General features: G+C 40.8%; 1 protein-coding gene across 2 annotated transcripts in view; it reads left to right on the top strand.

Annotated features, from left to right (window-relative positions):
- The window catches only part of pappaa (pregnancy-associated plasma protein A, pappalysin 1a), a 94,789-nt gene that overhangs the window by 15,913 nt on the left and 63,312 nt on the right, over positions 1-15,564 (top strand). For both annotated transcript variants that reach the window (XM_058065038.2, XM_058065037.2), the window contains exons 3-7: positions 4,575-4,720; positions 5,074-5,367; positions 5,453-5,645; positions 7,020-7,141; positions 13,620-14,121. In XM_058065038.2, coding sequence (XP_057921021.2) covers positions 4,575-4,720; positions 5,074-5,367; positions 5,453-5,645; positions 7,020-7,141; positions 13,620-14,121 — 1,257 coding nt within the window. The remainder of the gene's footprint in view (positions 1-4,574; positions 4,721-5,073; positions 5,368-5,452; positions 5,646-7,019; positions 7,142-13,619; positions 14,122-15,564) is intronic.

Below are 15,564 nucleotides of genomic sequence, written 5' to 3'. Positions count from 1 at the left end.
ATTTATGGCTGTATATGAATTATACATGGGTGTAAATGGATTAAGTCATAATCTCCCTTTTAAAAGCATGAATGCAGCAGTTTCAGTCAACCTCTAGCAGATTCCGCCACCTTTTCCCTTTACGCTTTCCAATTCTCCATTGAAAAAAGCTGCTGAAAAGCGTCGCGGTTAAACGCACACAAAATAGTTCCCTCCCCGCCGTCTGATGTGAGCTTCGGAGGCGTGGTGAGGCGCAACCATGTGACGGAGTTCAGAGGAGGAGTGTGACAGGGTCGGGGTAAACCCGAGTAAAGGGTCATTAGCGCCCATCTTTGAGAAAGATGTGAATGGACAGACACAAAGACGCAGTCAACTCCTCCAAACGCTTCATGCTACACAAACACTTCTACAGACATGCCCAAGTGGCAGCTGATCAAAGCTGCTTTTCTTGCAAGAGTATCGAGACGACGCTTGTAAATCTACAGCTTATGCAGACGCTGAGGTGCGCTCAGGACGCTTAAATCATTCCCACTGCAAAAAGCACAAGATGTGTGTCAAGCCGGCTAATGCCTTGTTGCCTTGATGGCCTCATCAGTTGGACTCAATGAGACGCGCTTAAGAATCCAACTCTATAGCCAACCCAAGCTACTAAGGAAAACAAGGACATTCCTGAATTCATTGGGAAATTGACCCAATTTATTGTCTTTCTGTCCTCTGATACGGGCAATGACGTTATACTTTGTGGGATGACTTTATATTTCTTATACACTTCCAAGTCATTGATTATGAAAGTATAATAGTCATCATTATGCAATGCCAATGCTTTACGGTTATGCCACTCATTCTTCCATCCAAAAAAAAATCCATCCATCCATCCATCCCATCACCCACCCATCCATCCATCCACCCCATCACCCACCCATCCATCCATCCATCCATCCACCCACCTACCCTTCCATCCATCCACCCTTCCCATCCATACACCCACCCACCCTTCCATCCATCCATCTGGCCTTCCATCCATCTGTACTTCCATCCACCCGCCCTTCCTTCCATCCATCTGTCCTTCCATCCATCCAAACACCCACCCGCCCTACCATCCATCCATCTGTCCTTCCATCACCCATCCATCCATCCATCCATCCATCCATCCATCCATCCATCCATCCATCCATCCATCCATCCATCTGTCCTTCCATCCATCCGTCCACCCACCCACCCTTCCATGCATCCATCTTTCCATCCATCCATTCATCCATCTGTCTTTCCATCCACCCACCCTTCCATCCATCCATCTGTCCTTCCATCCATCTGTCCTTCCACCCACCCACCCTTCCTTCCATCCACCCTTCCATCCATCCATCCATCCATCTGTCCTTCCATCCATCCACCCACCCTTCCTTCCGTCCTTCCATTCATCCATCTTTCCATCCATCCATCTGTTCCTACACCCACCCACCCTTCCTTCCATCCATCCACCCTTCCATCCATCCATCCACCCTTCCATCCATCCATCCATCCACCCTTCCATCCATCCATCCATCCATCCATCCATCCATCCATCTTTCCATCCATCCATCATCTGTCCTTCCTCCACCCACCCTTCCTTCCATCCATCCATCCACCCATCCATCCATCCATCCATCCATCCATCCATCCATTGATATTCTAGGCCGCTAGTCCTCACTAGGGTCGCGGGGGTACGCCAGAGCCTATCCCAGCTGACTTTGGGTACACCCTGGACTGATCGGCAGCCAATCGCAGGGCACTTATAGACTACTTGTCTTAGGTCATTTTTTGTGAAGAAAGTATGACTTTATTGTAATAATTAATGATATTTTTGGAAAAGTTGTAAAAGTTCCACGTCAGTAATAAGATATGGTATTGCGCAACAATGTCAACACCCCTCATGTTAAAGTGGCTAACTTATATTCATAAAGTTGGGTCAACCTTTGTGTTTTTCACTCATGTCATTACTGCTTAAACCTAAAATGACAAAGTAGGACTTTATTCTGGTAAAACTGCCAAAGTTACTACCTAGCCTACTGTTTATTTCTGGAGCCCTTCCATGGCCATCCATGTAGCGCTGCAGTCAGATTTATCCATCAAAACTTTGTGTGGAGTTTATTTATTAAATACTAGCTAATACCTTAACCCAATTGCCAGGAGGGACAATTTTCTCACGGGCGTATTTCCTGTAAAAAAAGCGCTGCCAAACACCACTGTTAGCCACTTTTAAATTGCTTCCTCTAGGTGACATTGAACATACGCCGCCAGTCAGCTTGCTTTTACATTTGGATTCTAATATCTTATGCAGACACTTGCTTTTGTAACTATTCACTCAAAAGCACGCTGGCATGTCTGCGGCTGCCATTTTAGAGCGTTGAATGGAATAAATGATACTGGGGGTGTTGCGGTATGAAGACTGGGCTAGGAAATAACAGGACACGGCAGTAAGTCAACGTAATGAACAAATTTGTTGGGTGGAAATGATTCCATGTAGCAACTTATTGTTGTTTAACATAGAATTACATCATAATCGGCTGAAGTAGATAAAAACAGCTGATAATTTGTGTCATGGACGCCATGTTTGGGTCTGGTGTCCATTCCGCAGCTTCGTAGGCAAGAACGATTCCATTTATTGACACTTTGAAAAGATGGCTGCTCTCACTGACGCCGTCTGCCAGGGCCACCGGCCAGGCTTTAATTTATTCATGAAATGAATGACAGTTTGACTGTCTCGTAGCGCTGAGTGATGATGCGGTTAGCAGTGTGCCACCTTTTGCCCACCGGCGCTCGGCCCCCACATCGGAAGACAAAAGCTTCAGTACTGGCGGGCTTGTTGAAAATAAACGCCTCAGGAGATGATCCCAATCAAACGGAATAATAGCAGCAAATGTTTTATTGAACTGGTTGTCTTCCCAACATAAAACATGTGTCGCCATGATGTTCACAAGGAATTGCGGCTTGGCTATCAGCGCTGCTACAAACAAGGGAAATGAAGGCCCTCGCTTGCATTTTGGGTTACTGTTTATTGGTCGCTGGCACTTCCTAGACAACAGCCTCAACATGGTTCAATTTCCTCTCGATTACACAAGGGTGCAATAGCGAGGATTTAAAAGCAACGATGACAAATGGTTCAAGTGGCTTCAAATTGAAAGTGCATTGCCGTGTTCCGAGGAATTCCCTTTATGAAGATCTTTCCTTCCTGCAAACTATTCCTTGATCTGGTCTACTTGGGCAGAAGTTTTCCGCGTCAGTCTGTTTTTTTTTTTTTTATTATGTTCATATTCCCATTCCAAAAAAAAATTAGTCACAGTGTTGCTAGAATATAATGATCAATTTATGAGTATAAGATTATCTTTGAGCTAATGTTTTGACAAGAAAGTCATAAAAAGGATTTTACAAGTGTCACAACATAATTTAAACAATTTGCTGCCAATAAAACACATTATTAAATTAAAAGGTCTGACAAAATAAAATGTATTTTTATTTGTATGTTTTTAAGGAACATAAAGTAAATTTTTTTGTAAAATTACTTTTTCTCATGATGTGCAAGTCTCATGAAGGTCTGACTAACTTTTGACATAAAAATAATATATATATATCATAATAAATATTGAGGAAAAAATATATTTAAAAAAAAGTAATGATGGCGAGAAACTCCAAATTTGGATGTTGTAAAATGTTACATTGATGAAACATTAGGTTACATTACATTGAGTTCTCCCATACTGTGTGGAAGTGGTACAAGTGTCACGACATAATTTAAACTATTTGCTGCCAATAAAACACATTATTAAATATTTTTTTATTTGTATGTTTTTAAGGGACATAAAGTAAATTTTTTTTGTAAAATTAAGTCTGAAAATTAAGTCTCATGAAAGTCTGACTAACTTTTGACATAAAAATAATATATATATATATATATATATATAATATGTATTATATATATATATATATATATAATATGTATTATATATATATATATATAATATGTATTATATATATATATATATATATAATATGTATATTATATATATAATAATAAATATTGAGGAAAAAAATATATTTCAAGAATAGTGATGTTATGATGGCGAGAAACTCCAAATTTGTATGCTGTAAAATGTTACATTGATGAAACATTAGGTTACATTACGTTACATTCACTTCTCCCATACTGTGTGGAAGTGGTACTTTTTTGGTTTCTTACTTTGCCCTTTTTTCCCCACTCAGTTTCAAACCCTGTCTAAGTTTATAACAAATCAATTAGAGGCTAACAAGTTAGCTGAAGTACGTCCCTGTTGAGATCCTGTGCATGAGTTGGGCAATGTGTACAAAGATAGCGAGGATAGATGATAGACTTCCATTTTCCATCCACATTCTGCCTTTTTTTGTTGTTGTGTTGCTAATTAATATTTGTAAAATCTTGACTTTTATTCTTTTAAAATATCAACTTTTGTCCTTCTACTAAACATTCTCTCTCCTTAGTGTATGTTTTTGATGTCTTCTCACGAATGGAAACCTCCAAACTAAACATGTTTAGTATTAACAAGCCTCTTCTTCTCTGCGTTTGTTTTGTTTCCATTTCCCAGAGCCTATCTGGACGTGAAAGAGCTGAAAGAGATCCTGCACTTGGATGGCTCCACTCACCTGAACGTCTTCTTTGCCAACTCCTCTGATGAAGATCTAGCAGGGGTTGCCACTTGGCCGTGGGACAAAGAAGCCCTCACGCATTTAGGTATAGAAGACACGGCATGCATGATGATGCAAATATCCACTCTTGATTTGGGCTAATTATAGTCGGAGCCCCAAGCAGCGTCTTGTCTTTATCAAGATTATAATGAAGCCCATGCGGCCTGTGAATAATACATTAGCTACTTATTGATCTTCTCAAGGGACCATATGTTGGATATACTTTAGAGTAGTTTATGTACAGCTTGTATAGCAATATCAATTCAATATTTATTGTCTAAATGGATGCTGCTACACAAGTGAGTAGCAACATTATAATGTCAAACACGGTGATGGTCCGGGGCTGCATGAGTGCTGCCGGAACTGCGGTTCAATGTGAGAAACCATTTCCCCTCTCAGGTGGAATTGTGCTGAACCCATCTTTCTACGGTACCTTCGGCCACACCGACACCATGGTGCACGAGATCGGCCACAGTCTGGGACTCTACCACGTTTTCCGAGGGATCTCGGAGATCGAATCCTGTAACGATGCGTGCTTGGAAACGGAGCCCTCCATGGAGACCGGAGATCTGTGTGCAGACACTAATCCCACGTCCAAGTTCAAAGGCTGCCACGATCCAGAACCGGGGAACGAAACCTGCGGTTCTCCGCATTTCACTCACACGCCTTTTAACAATTACATGAGTTACGCAGGTGAGGGACGTGCCCCGTTTGCCACGTCTTCATGACGACAAGTCGTAGAAATAATGCGGCAACCTGAGGTTTTGTTTCCCTGTAGATGATTCCTGCACCGACTCTTTCACCCTCAACCAAGTGGCTCGGATGCACTGCTACCTGGACCTGGTTTACCAGACCTGGCAACCGAACTCCAAACCCCCTCCGGTGGCAATGCCTCCACAGGTGGTGGAGCAACATCACAACTCCTTCACGTTGGAATGGTTCCCACCCATCTCGGGACACTTTTACGACAGGTGAAATTACCTGGATAGGCTTGAATTCTTTGTTTTTGTTATAAAATATTTTTCCATGAAAGTACTACGTTTTTCTTCAACTTTGAACCCTACGACTTATACAGTGATGTGGCTAATTTATGGCTAACTACTAGAATTGTGACATCTCTGTGATTTCAGAAGTACTACTAATAAATACTCTTTCGCTCACGAGTCAGTGAGGAAACAATCGCTCTTTCTTTGGCAGGACTCGATCATGAGCTTTCAGTGGACGTAATGAGCTGGTCAACCCTTTGAAATCACAGGAGGTCATTATACTATATTATAGGTCTATAGCAGTATAACAACATACTGTAACAGTTTGACTGACGGTGTCATTTTTCAAAGAAGAATGTACTAACAACACTACATTCATCACACAACAACTTAACACTCAAAATATGGATATACAAATATACAAAGAGGCCAGAGTTTGAGTAAAAAAAACCAACAAAACTTTTCCCATAATGGCATTGTGTCTGAGCAACACATTCATTGGCGCTCTGCAATGACGTCAGCTTCCCTTTGGGCTTTGGGCTTCAGATCCTCCAATGAAATTGTTTTCTTAAATGAAGTGCAGTATGTGAAAACTTAAAAATGTTTTTTCCATGTTAAACACACACACAAAAAAGGTTTTCCCATAATGGCATTGTGTCTGAGCAACACATTCATTGGGGCTCTGCAATGACGTCAGCTTCCCTTTGGGCTTTGGGCTTCAGATCCTCCAATGAAATGGTTTCTCAAATGATTTGCAGTATGTGAAAACTTAAAAACATTTTTTTCATGTTAAACACATATTGATACACGTTTCTATATTTCTGTCGTACAACGTGTGAGTGTTAAGGTGCTGTGTGATGAATTTAATGTTAATGTTTAAGATGAAACCATGAGTCGGTCTGTAATATTGAGGAATGACCTCCTGCAATTTGGAGTGGGTTGACATGTTTGTCATGAGTTTTTTCATAGCTCATGATTGGCTCCAGTCCAGGAAAAGCGCTGATTGGTCCTCACCTGATGCCATTTTAAGATGTGGACCCATGCACCTTCTATGCCAGTAACTTATATAAGAACAAATCTGCTTTTCTTGAATTTAGTGGATGCGGATTAGACGCCGGAATTTACGCTATGTGTTTTTTCTCAACATAAATGTTAACCTTTTGGGGGTATGTAGCGATTTCTTACAAGCTATAACAAGGTCCACTGGAATTGCAAATTCTGACTTTGTTCCTGAGATTTCTTCCCAACTTGGAAATATTAGGTCTTTCTTCTTCTTATTATTATTATTGATATAGTCTGCATGACGTGCGTTTGGCCTATATCTAAGTTGGTTGCTGTGCCTGTCTGTTGGTTTCCTAGAGAATTGGGATCAGTGTGCGATAAATGCACCGAGGGGCGAGTTCTACTGCAGTACGCCTCCAACTCATCATCCCCACGACCGTGCGCTCCCTCTGGTCACTGGTCACCGCTCGAGGCTGAAGGTAGCGTGTCCTCCGTCCTGTACAAGCGTTCCCGATTGTAATAAAAATACATTATGAAGACGCCGCACCTCACAATGCCAAATATGCTGACACCGAATGGAGGTTTAACTTTGTTGGCTCTATGAGTCAAAGCTCCAACATTGCAAACATTTGGTCCACTGACTCATCTCCAAAACACGCACTCATTCATGAGGATCAAGATTTAAGGTACCACTATTCCCACCTCCCATGTCAGAAATGGAATTCCCCGCTTTGCGTGGGATGTAAGTGCAATAAAAGCTGACAGAAGTGGGATTTGAGACATTTTTTGGTGCTCTGATTATAAGAACTTTACAGGGATGAGGTATTTATGTTATTAAAATACTTTTGTCCCATCTGTGCGCTGCTGCAGCACTTTGAGCTTTTCACTATGCTAGCATCAAGCATTTTGGCTCACTATTATGAGCTACAGTGGCGTAGACCACCACCACCCTTTCAGTTCAATTTCATCACTACTAATCTCAACATTCCTGAATTATTTTATAATCATCATTAATCACTACTAGATTACTATTTTTGGTGGGGTCTTAATCTCAATTCAAATCAAATAATAATAATTCATAACACACTTGCAATCAAATACTGTGTAATGATACATATAAATAACTATTATGTTTTCGGGGTGGGCTGCAAGTGGTTAGCGCGTAGACCTCACAGCTAGGAGACCAGGGTTCAATTCCACCCTCGGCCATCTCTGTGTGGAGTTTGCATGTTCTCCTCGTGCATGGGTGGGTTTTCTCTGGTTTCCTCCCACATTCCAAAAACATGCTAGGTTAATTAGCGACTCCAAATTGTCCATAGGTATGAATGTGAGTGTGAATGGTTGTTTGTCTATATGTGCCCTGTGATTGGCTGGCCACCAGTCCAGTGTGTAATCAAAAATAAACATGCTTATTTTTCCCCCAAAGTAAAATCGAGTGAGTTCCACGTCGGTCCTTTGACCACATTTCTGCGAACATGGATGGACTAGTTTAGTCCTAATGTTTAGTCCTAATGATGTGTAGCTGTAAATGAGGAATATTTAGATTGAAAGTAGTCGTGATGATGCTGTTAATGTTTAAAGTGATAGTATACAAGCCGGGGGCCTATTACTCATGCCTTATTACACCTATTTACTACTTTGGAGCTGCCCTCTTCCACATATCAACTCGATGCTCGCAGTCCTTCAGGCACTTTGCCAAACAGACGAACCAAATACGTTTTATCCCATGTGTGTGTGTGTGTTTGATGTATAGATTATTTAAAGTCACTGAACCTTGCCTTAACATCGGCTATAATGTGTGTACCAGAGGCAAGTCTGGGCTTGTCCAACGTGCTCCGTGTGTAAACTGTACTCAATTTTCCTTCTTGGAAGGTCTCCCTGATTGTGTCAGCTCCCCGTTTCCTCTTAACTCTGCCCCAGCCCCGGCATCTCGGAGGACTCCGCAGCTGCTGGTTTTTGTGTGTGGGGTTTTTCGGGGGTGGGGTGGAGTGGTGGAGTGGTGGTGGTCTGCAGTAGTTTCTCACTTCTAATGCACGCATAAGCATTCATTTGCATTTAAAGTATATGGGAAATAAGCAAGTTGCATGTGTGTGCATTCATGAGATGAGCGTTCATGCATGCACTTGGCACCTCATGGCAGCACTTCTCATAGAGGGTCATCGAGTACCTCTCATAAATTTTTACTACTCTATGCCCTTGGAGGGACATGGCTGGAGGGAAAACCAAAAAAAGAAAATGCCCTCCCCTGCAGGAGCGATACAGGAAGAGGTTGTGTGCCGTAGAAGTAAAATAAAAAAGGGTGCGTTCACACTTTTCATGTTTCGGTTAAAAGGAACTCTGGTGCTATATTTACCATCTTAAGTTTCATAAAAAGCTTCTAAAATATGCTTTTAAAGAGAACCATTGCCACACACACTGGTCCATGTCGCATTCACATTTCAAGACCCATCTCTCCATCGATTTGGGTCAGCTCCGTTGGTGCACGCCAGGGTTTTGGATGCGACAAGAGACAGTGGGCTTCCTCTGGTCTCCATGTTTTTGGAGCGTTTTGGTAATGGTAATGGTTGTATTTCATTTGAACATGCATCAGATTACAATTGAATGCATCACATAATCAGTTCACAGTTCCACATGTCCAAAAGGAGTAGGAAGAAGCAAAGCTTATTAAATCCTACCCTACAATCAATAACTTTTACATTTGTTCACTTCCTGCTTTCCTAATGAAGTTTTTTTTATTTATTTTTTTCATTTTATTTTTGTCACGTACCAAAGTACGAGGTGATATGACCATCCAATGACATAATGGGTACCATAGTAAGTGTCAATATAGTGATATATATAGCACATCATGACTGGTTCAAGACTCTTCATCCTTGTATTTAGCAAACATCAACTGCTTGTATTGTTTCTTGAATTGGCTCATCGTTGTGCATTGTTTGAGGGTCTTATCAATCCATTCCATAGTTCGATTCCACATACTGAAATGCTATGGCTTTTTAACGTAGTCTTAGCATATAAGTGTTTCAAATTTAGTTCTTCCCTGATGTTTTTTTTTGTTAGTTTACAATGCAATGTAATAAAGATGGAGGTAATTTGCACACTTTTTTTTTGAGGTGCCCACCTCATTATGCAAACGGGTGGCCCACTCGGCCCAGACACCTTTTGGTTCGGCAAACCGCAAACACCCAAAACCCAACCAAAAACCAAAAAACGTCAGCTTCAGTTGGAACCGACAGGGAACCATGGCAGTGGGAAACCAAAGCTCTGAGAAGCAGCTCCCAGAAAGGAAACCAAACTAGCTGAGGTCCTCTCAACCAAAAGCAAACATGACAAGCGCGAACGCAACCTGAGAGGTTTGGTTCAGCAAAAACTAAACAGAAATGAGAGAAAAATCAGAAAATGTAAGAAAAAAACGCATCGGAAGTGCTGTGATCTGTCGCTTTGTGCACGGTGCTCTTTAAAAATCTATTTAGAAACGTCCTTTTAGCATTACACGTAATATAATATCAAGGATTTCGTCCCGAAAGCTGACCAATCAAATCCTCACTTTATGCATATGTTCTTTACCCAACAGCAAAGTGTTCAGCAAGTATATCTTTTTCAATTTTTGTACAGAACCGCAGCCTGAGAGACTTGTGTGTGTGGTTAGCGTTATTCACAAGTAAGCAGACTGGCTTGATTGGAAACAGCAGTGTGCAACACACACTATGTACTCTATATGTACTGCGATGTGTGGGGCGTAAAAAATGTCCCAGTGAGGCTCAGAATCAACTTTCCGAGTAATTACAAGCACTCTCAAGTGTGGCATAGGTTCCCTTCTCTAGCTGCTTCGTGTAACACCGCACAGATTTTGGAACCATACGTTGATTTTAGGTACCACGGGGTCTTCAAGTCGTCAATTCTTAGTGGCCTTTCTTAGAAAGCATAACGCCGGCCTGGATATATCTCCTCTGGGTTTGCTCAGCCTCCTGCCTCTCTGGACAGCATATGGGTCAGGATGTTGGTTATGATGGTATGGTGGACGGGCACCAGTGTACATCCATCCATGGGTTCTGGTTCACTTGGCTGGTTGAAAGTTTATTAGCAAAAAAACAGACTGATACCATTGATTTCCTTTTCGATACGGCACTATGGAACATTCAGGCTGGTACTGGCGATAACAGTATACAATACTGTATAGAGTATAATATTACATTACGGGATACATTTGAAAAAAAATGTTTTTTTTGCAAATTTTTTTTTTGGTAATTTTTTTTTTTTGTAAAAATTGTAAAAAAAATTATAAAAATGATTGATTCATTTTCTACCGCTTTTCCTAACGAGGGTCGCGGGGGGTGCTGGAGCCTATCCCAGCTGTTTTCTCACATTTATACCTATGGATAATTTGGAGTCGCCAATTAACCTAGCATGTTTTTGGAATGTGGGAGGAAACCGGAGTACCCGGAGAAAACCCACGCATGCACGGGGAGAACATGCAAACTCCACAAGGGTGGAATTGAACGCCGGTCGAGTGGTTAGCACGCAGACCTCACAGCTAGGAGGACCAGGGTTCGATTTCACCCTCGGCCATCTCTGTGTGGAGTTTGCATGTTCTGACCGTGCATGCGTGGGTTTTCTCCGGGTACTCCAGTTTCGTCCCACATTCCAAAAACATGCTAGGTTAATTGGTGACTCCAAATTGTCCATAGGTATGAATGTGAGTGTGAATGGTTGTTTGTCTATATGAGCCCGGTGATTGGCTGGCCACCAGTCCAGGGTGTACCCCGCCTCTCGCCGCTGGGATAGGCTCCAGCACCCCCGCAACCCTCGTGAGGAAAAAGCGGTAGAAAATGAATGAATGAATATAAATTTATAATAAAAAACAAAGATGACAACATACATGTTTTAACATTAAAAAGTTAAAAAGCATCATAAATGTTCTCAGTTTTGGAAATTGATTGAAAACTGATCCAACATGAACTTGTAGACAGTCCAAATTTCTTCTAAAATTATTATTATAATATTAGATTTTTTGCTAAATAACAGAAAGATCAAAACAACATACTTCATATATGTTGTTAATGAATGGGTCATTCTCCCGCTTTGGTGGTGCAGGAATGTACTGAAGGTCTGCAAAGAAAGCGGAGCCTTAAATCAGTAAATCGGCGTGCCAAAGCAGGAGTGGAGCCCACCATAACAGCTGATTTTACTGAAGTAAGTGTTCTCAGTGGCTGTTCTACATGCTAAATTCAATCAAGCACGACCTGCAGGAGGAGGTCACCGAGAGTAAACCAAAAAAGAAAAACCTACTCTTAGAGTATTTCAGCAGATCATTCCCGACCAGCCTCTCTGTCTTTTTTCCACGTTCTTCTTCTTCTTTTTTTTTTTTTTCTTTCATTTACCTCCACTCTGGCCACACACGCAGTTACAGTACAATAATAAATGTGTTGAGATAATGTGGCTTGGAAAGCATATTCAGTGTTCACTTGATTAAACAGTGGAATTTTGCACGATGCCCAGAAATGAGGTTAGCAAATGGCTTCCACGCTTGCCAGCTTGGAAGTGCACAAAAGGAAATCGGGGGGGAGAACATAGTGTCTGCCACTCACTGGCTTCTCAAAGTACTTGATGAATGTTAGTCTACGTCACTTGGGATAATGCAAGTTAGCTGTGTGTGTGTGTGTGTGTGTGTGTGTGTGTGTGTGTGACTCCAAATATGGAGCGAGTGTGACTGTTTGGGCTTGTAATGACTTTGCTGAGCCCTTACCGTGGGCCCCCCTCTCGCAACGTGCACACCTCTCTCGCTCTCTCTGCATGAGAACTCACAATGAACTCTCAGTTTCACCTCCACCTTCAGCGTGCGGGAGGTGCACTCCAAGAAAACGTAGTGACGCCCGAAACTTGCACATCGGCATCGTGTTTTCAGGATTTCAGCGTCTTGTATCGTTATGTAGTCTATTCATCATCACACATCTCAGGAGAGACGGTCCAAGGGTGTAAACGACCACAATGTATCCCACTTGGCATCTCAGGAGAGCCGGTGCATGCAGGACCGAACATTTTCTCCAACATATCCAAGGGCGTAAACGACCACAATGTATCCCACTCGGCATTGTTTGGCAACAAATCATAAGATCAGCTTGAATGATGGATATTTTTATAAGGGGGAAAGGATGTCATAACTTCACTAAAATTAAAGACGGACATGGAGTATGACTAAAAGCACCTCGGAGAGACATACGTTATGTTTTCGAACAATATATGATATATGGCGTCCTCTGGTACATAAACGTGGGTTACGCTTCTATTTCCATCTGAAATATGAATTTGCTACTGAATGCATGAACCCACATTTTATTTATTATTGATTTATTTATAAAAAATGTCTTCATACTTTAGCATATTTCTATAATGTAATTCACGTTATATTTCAATAATTACCTTTTTATTGTACTTGAATATACATTTAAAAATATTTGTATAGTTTTTTGTATTTTTAATATGTTTAGTATTATATAATATAATTAAAAGTATTATCTATAAAACTAAATATATTGATATTTTATTTATTTTCAATATATTTAAAAAATGTATACAATATATATATATTTTCTTTCATATTTTTGATTTCATATTTTATTTATTTTCAATATATTTTAAAAATGCATACATTATATATATTTATATATAATATAAAGTATTATATATAAAAATATTATATATAAATTTTATACATAAAACTAAATATATTCATTTTTTATTTATTTTCAATATATAACAAAAATTATATATATACATGAATATATTTAGCTTTATATATAATACTTTATATTATATTATACTATATATATATATATATACATTATTTTACATATTTTAGAATAATTATATTGGTATGCATACTTTATAGATAAAACTAAAATAATATATTTTAATAATTTTATATTCATATTTTTTTTGGGTAAATCTGCCCCACAGGTCCCCCAGATGTGGAGCAAGCTTGCGAGCCAAGTGTGCGCACGTGGAGCCCCAACGCGGGCATCGAGCAGGGCATCGTGGGCCTGTCCGAGTGCCCCCTCCAGGGCTGCATGCTCCAGCTGGAGTTCCCCTACCCGCTGGTGCCGGACTCGCTGACCGTCTGGGTCACCTTCTTCAGCCCCGAAGAAACGGCCCTTCCTGCCATCCACAACATCCTCCTCCTCACCGTCAGCGGCAACAACATCTCTTTGGGCCCCAGCAACGTCTTCTGCGACACAGCGCTGACTCTGAAGCTGGACATAGCGGAGGAAGTCTACGGGGTCCAGTTTTTCACCATGGAGCAACACCTGGAGATAGATGCCACCCTGTTAGCATCCAAACCCGACTGCTCGCTGTGCAGCGACTGCCAACCCCTGCGTTACCGCCTGTTGAGGCAGCCGCCCTTCACCCACGCACCACATGGGCTCATTTTCAACGAACCCAGTCGGCGGTATACAGACAGGTGAGTGACCTGGTAGGTAAATGACATTTTGAGTCAACTGTCCGTGTGATATGTTCTCCTTGACGAATCTTTTCAAACATTTGGACAACACCAATGCTTTGTTTACAGCCACTCCAAATTTAGTACCTGTAAAAATTCCTGGAATGGGTAACGGTATCCCTGGAAACGGGGCTGGTGTTTTCTTCCTTCTTTTCTTAAAGGCCTGCTAATTAGGGATTTTTCGAGCTGACAGCGAGTGGGTGTTTGTTTATTACCCTCACAAACATATTCTCGCCATACCAGATATCCTTTTCAAGCCACCACCGCTGCTTTCAAACCTGCGGTTCAACTTTTATTTCCAAACTCGCAGGTCATTCGTTGCCCACATTTGTTTTTTTCCCCGTTCCGTGAAGCGAGGGCAAACAGATGGCTTGTTGAGAGTATTATGTGCACGCCGCGGTGAGAGTTTCGGGCTCTGCTCCCGTGGAATGTGCTGACTCTTCAAAGACATTTTTTTCTGCCATTCGTGGCACCGGTTGGCGTGTTGTGCCACCTCGCAGCGGCGTGGGTCGCATGAGAAGGAAAAAGGGGGTCTGATAAGATGTGATTACGCAAGACGGAGCCATGGTACTTCCTAGTTTGGACAGCCAAGGTCCTCCAAAGGCAAAGTAAGATGCTTTTTTTGTAGTAATACTTTTTTTTAATTTATCATTATTTTGTCCATCTATTGTTGCAAACTCTCTATTCTTTTATTTCCCTTTTATTTAGAAAATTACACCATTTAAAGCAGGAGTCTCAAACTCAATTTACAGGAGTTTGCAGGAGTCTCAAAACACAGGTTTTCCAACCCCCCCCCCCCCCAAAAAAAAACGCATTTATTAAAAACAGAAAAATGAATAAACTTTGCTTTGGTTTCGATTTTCTACAAGAAAAGCTCTGATAAAACATTCCACTGTTCTCAAATATCTTACTTTTTATTTTTCTACACAAAATAAGATGAAAAATAAATAAACAAATCAAGAATAAAGAAAATCAATCAATCAGTAATAAATAAATAAATATAATAATAATAATAATAATAATAATAAAACGGCAAATAATAAAAACCTAAGAAACCTAAGTTGGTGGGTAGACAAATTATTTTTTTCAGATGAAAATGAACAAAGCATTATTAGAGCCCTGTAGACATGACAAAACACGACTATAGTCACATTTATACTCTTTTTATTTACAACATATTGCGCAACTGCAGGGTCTTGAGACACATGCTAACTCACAAACTAGAGAGCTAGCGACCTAAACGGTAGCCTTATTTCCTTTCAACTTAAAGAGCCAAAAACTTACCACTTCCACACAGATAGGGAGGATAACTATTAACAGTTATTTAACCTTTAACATGAACATTAATCAAACGTAATCATTTTTTCTGGGTACATGATACCATACAGCATCCATATCAAACTT

Source organism: Doryrhamphus excisus, linkage group LG10, assembly GCF_037039965.1.
Source record: "Doryrhamphus excisus strain RoL-2023G ecotype Guam linkage group LG10, RoL_Dexc_Guam_v1.1, whole genome shotgun sequence".
Lineage (NCBI taxonomy): Eukaryota > Metazoa > Chordata > Actinopteri > Syngnathiformes > Syngnathidae > Doryrhamphus > Doryrhamphus excisus.
Note: the sequence above shows the minus strand (reverse complement) of the source record. Positions and strands in the feature narration are given on the sequence as shown.